General features: G+C 39.9%; 1 protein-coding gene across 2 annotated transcripts in view; it reads right to left on the bottom strand.

The window, feature by feature from the left end:
- Plcb1 (phospholipase C beta 1) overlaps positions 1 to 13,369 on the bottom strand; it is a 712,575-nt gene that overhangs the window by 680,459 nt on the left and 18,747 nt on the right. For both annotated transcript variants that reach the window (NM_001077641.2, XM_087648496.1), the window contains 1 exon segment: positions 4,965 to 5,042. In NM_001077641.2, coding sequence (NP_001071109.1) covers positions 4,965 to 5,042 — 78 coding nt within the window.

Here is a 13,369-nt window from a genome sequence, read left to right as displayed (position 1 = left end):
CTGGTACTAGTGAGTGTTTCCCTTAGAGAACCTGTAACCTGTATACTCAAGGGTAGAGCATCGGGCTGGCCATTACTCTGTGTGGTAAGTGTTGCCCCAAGTTAGAAACACCAAGAATCTGTCAAGGGGAACTTCACTGTCCTTGAAGAAAAGTTTGCAATCCACTACGAGGACACATTAGTACAAGTTAAAAGAAGGGGTTAGGTTCAGGTATGAATATCTATAACATTTGGAGAAGTCAAAGATAGGTTTTGAAATAGCAAAAGCAACATAATAACAGGATAAAATTATATTTGAGCCAAATAAATCAACATTTACAGAGTTATGTACCTCAAATCCCTGAAGGAAGCCCAAGAATAAACCAGAAAGATGATATCCATACCCAGAAAACACACAGACTCACAGACACAGACACAGACACACACACACACACACACACACACACACACACACAGAGAGAGAGAGAGAGAGAGAGAGAGAGAGAGGTGGGAGGAAGGGGAGGGAAAGGAGAGTAGGAGGGAGAGGGAGAGAGGGAGAGAGAGCGCTAGGATTAATATTATGAAAAAATGTGATAATGTTGAAGATATTTATACTGCTTTAATCTCTTACTAGAAGGAAACTATGTCTTAACTGCATTTTTAAAAATGTGTATCAGGGCTGGGGATTTAGCTCAGTGGTAGAGCGCTTACCTAGGAAGCGCAAGGCCCTGGGTTCGGTCCCCAGCTCCGGAAAAAAAAAATGTGTATCAAAATATAGTAGTAAAGAGTCCTTCACCAAACATGTATTTTTTCCCCTCTCATTCCTTCTTAAACATTATGTACTTATCTTCCCTTCCCCAAGGCTCCTCTTTTAGGGAAAGAAGAATTTATTGAAGTTTCTTGAGCTTCTCAGATCTGAACTAAACTGGTTTTATTTTTACACCAAACTTGGCACAGAAACAGGGCTTGAAACTGCAAGACAATGTTCTCCTGTATCACATTCTAGATAGGAGTTTGTGGGTTCTTCTAGGTTGAGCCTTTTCTCAGATTCTCATAGTGACTTAGATTCCTTGGCTGGCGCTCCCTGTTATGACTGCTGGTATTCTTGTGGCAGAGTCTAATGAAGGCTACCTTTTTGGCACTTGGGGTGGGGAGGAACTTCTTCTCACCCACGCCTTATAAATAAATTCATCCTTCTTACATACCCCACACTCATACCAGAAAAGCCACTGTGCTTAAAATAAAATGATCGTGTTCAGTAGCTCATTTTTGCTAATTATATTCAATAATCTTTACAGAACCAACAGTCAGAAAAATTGTCAAAATAAGTCCAGCAGCGGAACAAAGTATGCACATTTATCCCTGAAAGTGTATTCACACTCATCTGCTTGCACCAACCCAAATACCTTGTCAGGGGTTTGCTACACACATTTCAGCTCTCTAAAAATGAATTGCCAGCTCTGGTTTTGGATTATGAAATCTCTCATCTGTGCTGTCTGTCTTCTTTGTCACCTATCATTTCTATGGTGACAAGTCAAACAGCAGTTGGTTTCGTGAGGCAGCACTGCGTTGTCTCCAGAGAGGAAGCCAGCAGCTTGAAATGAGGGCAAGTGCAAGGCAGTACACAGCCATGACAGGAAATGAACATGTGTTAGACGCCATGAATGTGAGGGGCTCCTTCCAGAGTCATACAAAGTAAGCTCTAGCAATAAAGCTCTTTTGAGTGGCTCTCTGACCACTTGCCTTACCTGTGAGCTGGGGAAGCTTCCAGAGATTACTAACCAAGGTGCTTCTACGCAAGCTTCTTGGATCAAAGGCAGAGCATGTTGAGGGACAGCTCAGAGAAAGACAAGGCATCTCATATTAAATACCAACGCAAGCTTCCCAATCACGGAAAACAAATGTGTAAACTCAAACGGTTGAAAGAAGTATTGTGTTCTCTGTGAGGTCTCTATAACCCTGATGACAGGTTCTTAATACTGACGACCAGAAAAACGAAATACTCTGAACAAGGAGTCCTGTACGGAGCACCGTGATTGCACCACTCAGCCCTGTTCCTTTAAAGAAGCTTATGCACAACCTCAGCTGAAAGTATGGCATGCTGCCCTCTGTTTGTGTGCACAGTTTGTCCAGCCTGCATGGACTCTAATGCATTGTTTACAGTCGTCCGAGACCAAAAAGTGGATACATCACTTGATCTGGTTCCAAGACTGGGCTTAAAGCCAGAAAGAAAAATGACAAACTTGAAAATGTGCTAAGTTTCCTTTATTATTATTTTCTTAAATCCTCTCATCTGTTCAAGTCTAAGATAGATGACCACTGACCAAAAAATAAAGCTCTAAACAAGATAAACGACTAGGGAATGACTTAGCGATCTAAGAAATAAAGAGTAAAATTACCATTTCTGGACTAAGATTAATATCCATAAGAATAAGACAAAAAGCAGTAAAGAAACAGAAAGCTGTCCCTTCCCCTTCCCACCATTATTCGTTCCCATTGGTTAGAAACAGCACGGAGACCAAGAGGGAAAAAAGGAAAAGCTGATATAAACACTTACAGCCATTTTCTCTCCACTGAAATGTAAGAGTGTGTGTGTGTGTGTGTGTGTGTGTGTGTGTGTGTGTGTGTGTGTGTGTGTGTGTGTGTGTTTGTCTGTGTGTGTGTGTGTTGCGTTAAAACATTGGGCTTTCAAAATAAAAGAGATCCATTAAAGAGTCGTTGGTTTTCTTCTCTTCTTCAAGCAAAGAAACGTTTGTGATTAGCCTTCTAGTGGAACTTAACTGAGTTGCTGTGAATTATTTAAAATCCCCAAAATATCTTCTGGTGCTTTTATGGAAATTTGATTTACAAGTTGAAAAAATCAAACTGACAGTTTGGTCTCTTGTACAAGAACCCAACCTTTGGAAATGCTCTAGGCATTATAAATAAATCTTTCACAAATATAGCTGTGACTGTTCTACAAATAGTCCTTAGGAGTGAAAAGAGAAAAAAAACCCTTTTAAGCCATTGTTTTACACATAACAGCAGGAAACCAAACAGAATGTCGAAGACAATGTGATTAACACACCCAGTAACAAACATGAATAGTGACTATGAGATCTCTACCCACATATATCCCGACCCATGTGTAAATTCTATAGTTTCCTCCCAAATCTATGGTAATAGATGCTTCCAGAACAAACATATACAGCAGTTAACTATAACTCCAGCATCATTACAATAGAATTTGCTTTTTAAGACTGTAAGCTGGCCCATTCAGGGCTGGCCTAAAAGCCAGATATTAATTTTTCAGCATAGAAAAGTTTCTGAGAGGACCCACATGCACAGTTACCACATGTATGCACAAGTGTAAAAGGCTGTGCATGGCACAGCCTAAACAAATCACCCCAGGACTTTGGGTACCTGGAATCTAGCACTGTAGAGAGAGTCTCTTGTGTACTGTATGAAAACATCACCTGTCAATAAAAAGACGATGGCCTATTAGCTAAGGCAGGAAATAGGAGGTGGCAATTCCAGAAGGGACAGAGGTACTGTGAGATAAGAGTCAGGTGTGAAAAGAAATTCGCCCCAAACTCTGAGGAGACCGACACATGAAACTGAGAGGAAGTTACCAGGCAAATGGCACTCACAAAATAGAATGAATGGGTTAATTAAATTACAAGCTATTCAGGGGTAGAAGCTTGTGGCCTAGGCATTTATTCATAAATAATAAGTATGACAGTCATTATTTCAGGAACTGGGCATGGGTAGAAAAGCCCACAGTTACATAACATAGGGTTCAAAACTAATATTTGAACCACTCTGTACAGTAATTGGGGAGCCCCTATCTGTTCTAATAGAATTCTATTAGCATTGCTTCCCTACTAGTTTGTAAATGTATTTTGTAATCTCAAAACAACAACAAAACACCTCTTCAGATGTCAGAAATTGTAGAATGAAAACATGTGCTGGGCCTCAGGTGCCAGTGACTCTTGAAATAACAACCACTTCCTATGAATATTCTTGTCTAACTGCCCATTAAACCTCAAATAAATCTTATGGTCTGCAGACAATTCTTAATAATTCAGTGTGGAATTGTCAACTGGCTTTATAAGAATTGAGCTACTGAATTCTTAGTATTGTGGGCAGAAAGCTAAATGTGGGAGGTTTCTTGAAAACTCAATAAAATGATTAAAGGAAACATAGCTTTAATTTTTAACACTGCTCCAGTTTGACTCTCTGTTGCTGTGATAAACATGATCAAACGCAATGGGGGGCAATGGTTTATTTAGCTTCTGGTTTACAATATAGAACCAGGCAAAAACCCAGGCAGGAACTCAAGGAAGGAATCTGCAATCAGGAACTGAAGCAGAATCCACAGAGAAACACGATTTACTGGCTTGACCCCAGTCTCGTGTTCACCTACCTTTCCTACATAGCCAGGACCACCTGCCTAGGAATGGCACTGCCTACAGAAGGCCTGACTCCTACCTCAATTGTAAGTAATAAATATCCCATATGTATGTCCACAACGGAGGAGGCAATTCCGTATATGTATGTCCCTCCCTCCAGATGTGACAACCACAATTTGCCATTACAAACATGAATAAATTTTCAAGGCCATATCAGACTACTACCAGGAGAAATTTTAATTACGGCACAGGGAGAAATGAGAAGGACTGGTTGGTCAACCCTTGGCCATTAAGGTCAAAGGGAATCGTCCCATTGTCTTCCTTCATTCTGCATCCAAAATCATGTTCACCACCAAATACAATCTGCAAGCCTAGCTTCTTGTCTTAACAGAAAACAATTATTGTAGCACCTAGTGAATCCAGAATTTTATACAGGCATCTATGAAAAGTCCTAAGGCCCTTAGCCTGAGTCTCTGGAAGTAAAATCAATAACACTACCAGAGGTCATCTGTGAGATGGGTAGACGTACATAAGGTAAACAAATACTGTGTAAGTAACCAACAGGAAAATGTAAGAAAGACATCTTAACTCTTACCTTATTCTGATCTGTCCAGTAAAAGAAAAATCCCTGAGGATCGGTCCTCAAAATAATTGGAGTAACTATAGTGGAGTCCTAGAAAATGAAAGAAAGCAAGCACATTAGGTCATGTCTCTTTGGGAAGTTATTAAGAACCAATAACTATTATGTGACTCTTCAATGTTATCAATTATTAAGAAGAAGTTTAAAACAAAGTAGACAGTCATTTTAACTTCATAAAATTATCAAACAGACAACTGAAGTGACAGCTCATGTCCAAAAGTGATTGCTACACAAACATCAGGACCTGAGTTCAAATCCCTAGAACCTACATGAAGCCAAGTATGGTAATAGACAGTTTAATGCCAGCATTCCTAAGGCAATATGGGAGGTACAGATAAGAAAAATCCCCAGAAGCCCCTGGACTAGCAAGCCTGGTATAAAGATCAGTAAACAACAAAAAGATCTTGTTCCAAAGATGGTAGAGAGTTAGGATCCTCCAATGCTGTCCTCTGATCTCCACACAAACACCATGGGACATGTAAACCCTTGCAACATAATCGCATCCACATACATGTACCAGAAGATTATCAGACACAGAACTGACAGAGTTAAGCACTAATCAGAACATCTCTGTCTAACTGGAAAAGGAAGATAGTGATGTAGGCATTTATTAAGACACAATTTTAAAGACACTGGCATACTTTCTGTTAGGAAACTATATTTAGATTCCCAAATAATGTTAACACTAACTATCATCACATATTTCATATAATTAAGGTTAATTAAAATCCATGCTTGAGGATAATATTTTAAATTACATTTGCTCCATAAATGATTTTTAATTGTACCAAAGAGAGTAAGCCTAGCATTTGGGCATTATTGTTTCCAAGGTAACAGTAAATAGGGCCATCTTTCACATATTTGGAAAGGTGCATAGGAAAATGTTGCAGTTTTCAATTCCACATGCTAATCTAAAACATCATAGACAAATAGTGCTGGGAATTTAATGCACAAGTCTATGAAGCTCGGTTGTATGCATTTTGTTATAAAAGCAAACGTTGTTGAGATGTGTTCTGCTTTCCCAGCAATATTCAAAAACTTACTTCTTACACACACACACAAATACATCAAATACTGTTTTACAAAATTCAAGTAAAACTACATCATTTCCCCTTTCCTTTGCTTCCATCAACTCCTTCCATGTCTCTTCATTATCCCAACCTCTCCTGATTCAAGTCCATGGCTTCTCTTCCATGATTTGTTATGCATATGTGTACATACATACACCTCCTGCTGACTGTGACTTGTGTTTATATAGTTTCAGGGCTGACCCTTTGGTATTAGATAACCAACTAAGGGGTTCATCCCTTGAGAAGACTAATTCTGCCTCTCCCAGCACTCATTAGGTGACCATCGTTCTTTGTCTAGGGGTGGGATCCCCCAAGATCTCCCCATCCCACATGACCATATTTAGTGCTAAACTAAAATACTCACGCCTTTTCCGAAAATATATTTTTCATTTTTCCCTTTTGCTCTTTTGAGATCATAATTACATCATTTCCCCTTCCCCTTTCCCTCCAACCCCTCCTATATACCTCTCTCTTCTCTCGTTTAAATCCATGTCCTCCTTTCTTCATAGTTGTTCCACGCATTTATATATTTATATTTTTATGCATTTATAATTTATATATTTATGAATTTATATATTTATATACATGTACATCCCTAGATGTAAACTACTTAGTCTAAATAAGGTTACTCAAATATATATTTTTAAGGGCTGTCACATGGCATTGGATACCCAACTGTCATGCTCTTCCCTTGAAAAGATGACCTCTCCCTCTCTCTGAGTCCCTTAGTTGTCTGCAGTTCTAGTGTAGGACTGAAGTGACTTCACTGCCAATTTTGTTGGTGTTGTTTTCTTGCTTTTAAGACTGTGTTTACTTATAATAATTATAATTACTTTTCTCCCAAGCCCTCCATCTAGCACTCCCCACTCCCTTTCAAAGTTGGAACACTTTTTTCATTGTTGTTATTATAGGCACATATGTGACTACATATACATATATATTACTAATGTAGCCTACTGAGTCCATACGATTCTTGTATGTATATATCCAGGGTCAACCAACTGGCACTAGACAATCAATTAGTATGTTTTTCCTTGGGGAGGCCCACCTCTTCCACTCCCAGCTTTCCTCAGCTGTCTATAATTCTTTGCGGAGGGTTGAGGCCTCATGGCCTTTTTTTCTCATCCAGTTTGTTCGTTTTTGTCATCCTTGTTCAGCTCTTATTTGGATGGTCTTGTGAAATCATGGCTATTGGAGAACAATCTACAAGCACTAATTTATTGAGCCAGCACAATCTCTAACAATGTATAAACATTTGTCCTTATACCCACAGGTAAATGTAGACTTCTCCAGTCTTCAAGGATGCTTCCCTTGGCCACAGACAGAGACCATTACAGAAAACCACAACAAATCAACAAAGAGTATGCTCCAGCCCAGTCCCAATCAATACATCTGCAAAACCCTCCTATATGTAAGGTTGAAGAAGAGGAGAGGAAAGATTGTAAAAGCCAGAGGATCCGAGAGTTTGCGGTGAGCTTGTCTCCTAGGGCTGGAGAGATGATCCAGCCATTAAAGGCAAGGCTCACAACCAAAACAAGAGATTGTTTCTCCTCAGAAGCTGTACCCACAAAGTCCCACTAGCTACCTTTTTTCCATTTTATTGAAAATAAGAGGTCTTTTCACAAATAATATAACTTGATTACAGTTTCCACACCCCTCTACCACTCCCAACCTCACATCCCATCAACAGCCACTTCCTGTCTCTCATTAGAAAACAAAACAGGCTTCTAAGGGATAAATAGTAAAGTATAATAAAATAAAGTATAAGGTAAGGTGAAAACTAGCACATCGGAATGGACAAAACAACCAGAAACAAAAGAACCCAAGGGAAGGCCCAAGAAACAGATCTGTTCATTTGCACACTGAAAAACTCCATTCAAAAAAAAGAAAACCACTAAACTGGAAGCTATAATAAAAACCAAGGAAATGCTGCAGATCCATGCAGACCCTGAGCATGTGACCCTAGTCTCTGTGAGTTTATATGTTGATTTGTTGATTTAAAGGGCTTCATTGTCTTGGTGTCCTTCATCTTCTCTGGTCCTTAAGACTCTTCTGCTTCCTCTTCTGCAGTTCCTTGAAACTCAAAGAGATTTGATGAGGACATCTTGTATAGGGACTGTTATTCCAAAGGCTCTCGCTCTTGCAAGTTATCTGGCTCTGGGTTTCTGTACTTTTTCCCATCTGCTGCAGGGGGAAAGCTCTCAGATGATGGTTGAGCAAGACGCTGGTCTATGAGGAATGCAGAGTGCCATTGCCTGCCATGTTATTGCTACATTTTACCCTTTTTTAAACAATAGTATTTGGGTTTACCCTAAGTCCCTGGACTATCTAGAGACAAGTGTCAGATATGGGTTCCATCTCACACAGTGGCCTTTAGTCAAATCACTATTGGTTGTTTATTCTCACAAGCTTTGTGCCAACATTGCACCAGCATGTCTTGCAGGCAGGACACCAGTATCAATCCAAGGTTTTGTGGGTTCATTTGTATTATGTTTCTCTTTTGGTCATGTGCAGATTACCTTCAGGTCCTCCAGCTGTTAGAACATGGAGGGTGAAAGCTCTACGTAGGCACCAGCTTGGTTTCTCTAATCAACACAATGAGCTGTGAAGGTGTTGTCTTCAGCATTGTACCTTGCCATCAGTTTGTGAAGAGCTGTCTTGGCAACAGCCGGCGTTGTTTGGTGATTCCCATGGGCTTCCTTTGGCCACAAACTCAATTAGACGTAACCCATTTGCAGTGATGAGATGGCCTGTTGGGGCTCTGTCTCCCTCAATTATTTGCCAACCATAGTTAAGTCATCATAAATGTATTTTTGAAAGCTTCAACTGTATTAGATGGCCCTTAATTTTAGTGGTCTTCCCAGTATTCTCTCCTTTGTTCCCCTGCCCATTTGTTTGTTCCATTCCAGGCACTCCCATCATGCTTCCATAACTATCTATTCTATTTCCCAGTCCTAATGAGATCTATCTGTTCCCCCCTTGACCCCTTAAATGTAATGATGGTTCTATAGATTACAGGTGGGTTATCACGGACTTATAAGCATATATCCACATATTAGCAAATAACATATTTCTCTTTCTGGTTCTAGGATACCTCACTCAGCATGATTTTGTTTGTTTTGTTTTTGTTTTGCTTGCTTTATTTTGATTTTGTGTGTTTCTGGTTCACTCCATTTACGTGAGAATTTCATGGTTTCACTTTTTAATAGTTGGGATATTTTTCAGCTATATGGGGTTTCCTTTGGGCATAATTTTTTGTCTTGCTTTGCTTCATTATTTTTACTTATTGACATACCAAACTCTGCCCCCACCTCCCGGTTCCCCACTCACAGAGTTCCTTCCCCCATCCCCTCCCCTTTTCCTATTAGGGAAGGACCCCCTTGGGCATCTCCATACCCTTTCACATCAAGTCTCTGCCAGATTAGGCCAGACAAGACAGCCCTGTTGGGGAACAGGGTCCTTGTTCTTTGGTTGGTGGTTCATTCTCTGAGAGTTCCCAGGGGTCCAGATTACTTGATTTTATTGTTCCTCCTATGGGGTTCCCATCCCCTTCGGAGTTTTCAGTTCTTCCACCAACTCTTCCATAAGAGTCCCTGACCTTTGTCCAATGTTTGGCTGTAAGTATCTGCATCTGTATCAGTCAGCTCCTGGGTGAAGCCTCTCAGAGGACTGTTATACGAGGCTCCTGTCTTCAAGCATGACGGAGTATCATTAATAATGTGAGGGTCTGGTACTTACCCATGGGATAGGTTTCAAGTTGGGACCTTTATTGGTTGGCCATGCCTTCACTCTCCATTCAATCTCTGTCCCTGCATTTCTTTTAGACAGGATAAATTTGGGGTCAAAGGTCTTGTGGGTGGATTGGTGTCCTTATCCCTCTACTGGGTGTCCTGTCTGGCTACAGGAGGCAGCTTCTTCAGGTATCATGTTCCCACTGCTAGGCATGTCAGAGACAGTCTCCCCAGTGTTTCCACATAACGCTGAGAATAGTCCTTTCAAAATCTGGGATGAATTGTGTTGGAATTTTATGGGGATAGCATCAAATCTGTGGATTGCTTTTAGTAAGATGGCTGTTTTTTACTATATCACCCCTACCAACTATGAGCATAGGAGATCTTTACATCTTCTGATATCTTCTTCAGTTTCTTTCTCAAAATCTTAATTATTCTTGTAAGTCTTTCACTTGCTTGGTTAGAGTTACCACAAGATATTTCATATTATTTGAGTTCATCAAGAAGTGTCTTTCCTAGATTTCTACATCAGTTCATTTGCTATTTGTATACCTGTATACACTTGTATATTTGTACACTTGTTATTATATATTTGTATACTGATTTTTCTGAGTTAATTTTGTGTACAGCTAAACATTTTGCTGAAAGAAACACTTTGCTGAAAGTGTTTATCAGCTATAGGAGTTATCCAGTAGAATGTTTAGGCTATTGTATAAATACTATCATATCATCTACAGATAAAGATACTGGACTTCTTCCTTTTCAATTTGTATTCCATTTATTCTCCAGTTGTCTTATTGCTCTAGGTAAGTCTTCAAGCACGATATTGAATGTATATGGAGAGGGTAGACAACCGTGTCTTATTTCATATTTTGATGGAATTACTCTGAATCTCTTTCCACTTAAGTTGGCTATGGGCTTGCTGTAAACTACCTTTATCGTGTTGATATACGTCATTGGATCCCTAATCGCCTCAAGATTTTCATCATGAAGGAGTGTTGAATTTTTTCAAAGGCCATCTTGGCATTTAATGAGATGATCTTATGGTTTGTGCCTTTTAGTTTGTTTCTATGGTGATTATTTATATATCAATTTACATATGCTGCATCTCTAAGATGAAGGCTACTTGATCATGGTGGGTATATTTTAATGTGTTTTTACATTCTGTTTGCAAGTAATTTATTGAGAACATTTGCATCTGTGTTCATTAGGGAAATTAATCTGTGATTCACTTTCAGTGTCGGGTCTTTATTAGGTATGGTTATCAGGGTAACTGTGGCTTCATAAATCATACTGGGCAATGTCCCTTCTGTTTACATTTGTGGAATAATTTAAGTACTGTATTTAACTCTTAGAAAGTCTAGTAAAATTCTATGCTAAAACCATCTAATCCAGGATTGGATTTTGTTGTTGTTGTTTGTTAGGTAACATTGAAAAACTTTTAATGACTGCTTCTACCTCACTAGAGTTTACAGGTGTGTTTAAATTGCTTATCTGATCTTAACTTTAGTAAGTGCTATATATAAGAAAATTATCGGGCTTTTGGTTTTTTGGTTTTGTTTTGTTTAGGTTTTTTCAATTTGGTGGGGTTCAGATTTTTAAAGTATATCCTTAGGATTCTCTGGATTCTCTCAGTGATTCTTGTTAAGTCTCCATTTTCATTTCTCATTTGGTAGTTTGGATATTCTCTCTGCCTTTAGTTAATTGGGATAAAGTTTTCAATCTTACTAATGTTTCTCAAAGAATCAACTCTTTGTTTCATTGATTCATTGTATTGATTCAATTTTATTGATTTCAGCCCTGAATTTGATTATTTCTTGCCATTTACTCCTTTTGGTGTATCATTTATTCCCTTTGTTCTAGAGCTTTCATGTGTGCTGTTAAGTTACAAGTAGGAGATTTTCTCCATTTTTCTATGTAGGCATTAGTGCTGTAACTTGCTTCTTAAAACCACTTTCATTGTGTCCATATACTTTGATGTGTTATATATTCCTTTTCATTCAATTCTAGGAAGTCTTTTATTTCTTTATCGTTTCCACCTTGACCCATTTTTCATTGAGTGACCTTAAGTTCCATGAGTTTGTACGCACTCTATTGTTTCCATTGTAACTGATATGCAGCTTTAATCCATGATGGTCAGAAAGCATGAACGGTGTGATTTCAATTTCCTTGTACCTGCTGAGATACAGGTACAATGTTTGTCTAATGTTTGGTCAATTTTGGAAAAAGGTCTATGAGCTGTTGAGAAGAAGAAATATACTTTCTGCTGATGCCAGGAAGCACTTGCTGACAGGAGCCTGGTATAGCTGTCCCCTGAGAGGCTTTGCAAGAGCCTGACCATTACAGTTGTAGATGCTCACAGCCAACCATTGGACTGAGCATGGGGTCTCCAACAGAGGAGTTAGATAAAGGATTGAAGGAGCTGAAGGGATTTACAACCCATAGGAAGAACAACAATATCCACCAACCAGACTACCCAGAGCTCCCAGTGACTAAACTACCAACCAAAGAGAACCTGTGGAGACCATATCCAGAGGTTAGGCATTCTCCCCTCACCCCACTACCAATTGAGGGATGGAGCCACCAAACCATCTCCAAAATTTTAACCCAGCAATGCTCCCGTCTAAAGGAAATACAGAAACAAAGAGTAGAGCAAAGACTAAAGGAAAGGTCATCCAGAGACTGCCCCACATGGAGATCATGCGGACAGCAAACCCAGACACTATTGCTGATGCCAAGAAGTGTTTCCTGACAGGGGCCTGATACAGCTGCCTGCTGAGAAGCTCTGCCAGATCCCTACCAATACAAATGCAGATGCTCTAAGCCAACCATCAGATCTATCACAGGGATCCCAATGAAGGAGTTAGGGAAAGGACTGAAGGAACAAAAGGGGTCTTATCTGGCATCAATGGGAGGGGAGGCCCTTGGTCCTGTGGCTTGATGCCCCAGTGTTGAGGAATTCTCTGAAGGTGAGGAGAAAGTGGGTGGGTGCGTGGGGGAACACCCTCATAGAAGCAGGATAAAGGAGGATGAAATAGGGAGTTTGCAGAGCAAAAACCTGGGAAGGGGATATCATTTGAAATGTAAATAAATAAAATATCCAATTTTTTTAAAAGAGAGTACACATGAAGGGACCCATGTCTCCAGTTGCATATATAGCAGAGGATTGTCTTATCTAGCATCAATGGGAGGGGAGGCCCTTGGTCCTGAGGAAGCTCGATGCCACAGGATAGGCAGATGCTAGGGCAGTGAGGCAGAAATGTGTGGGAGGATGGAGAGGGGAGCCCCCTCATAGAAGCAGTGGGGAAGAGGATGGTATGGGGTGTTTGCGGAGGGGAAACTGGAAAGGGGGATAACATTTGAAATAAATAAAATGACCAATAAAAATACCCAAACAAACAAACAAAAAACTTCTGTAAATATATGTTAGGTCCATTTGGGTGGTTGGCTGCTGGCCAGCTAGCTGGTTGGCTGGCTGGTTGGTTGGTTGGTTGGCTGGTTGGCTGTTTGGCTGGTTGGCTGGTTGGCTGGTTGGTTGGCTGGCTGACTGGTTGGTTGG

This window comes from Rattus norvegicus, chromosome 3 (genome assembly GCF_021556685.1).
Source record: "Rattus norvegicus strain SHRSP/BbbUtx chromosome 3, alternate assembly SHRSP_T2T, whole genome shotgun sequence".
Taxonomy (NCBI): Eukaryota; Metazoa; Chordata; class Mammalia; order Rodentia; family Muridae; genus Rattus; species Rattus norvegicus.
This window is presented reverse-complemented; position numbering and strand designations above follow the sequence as displayed.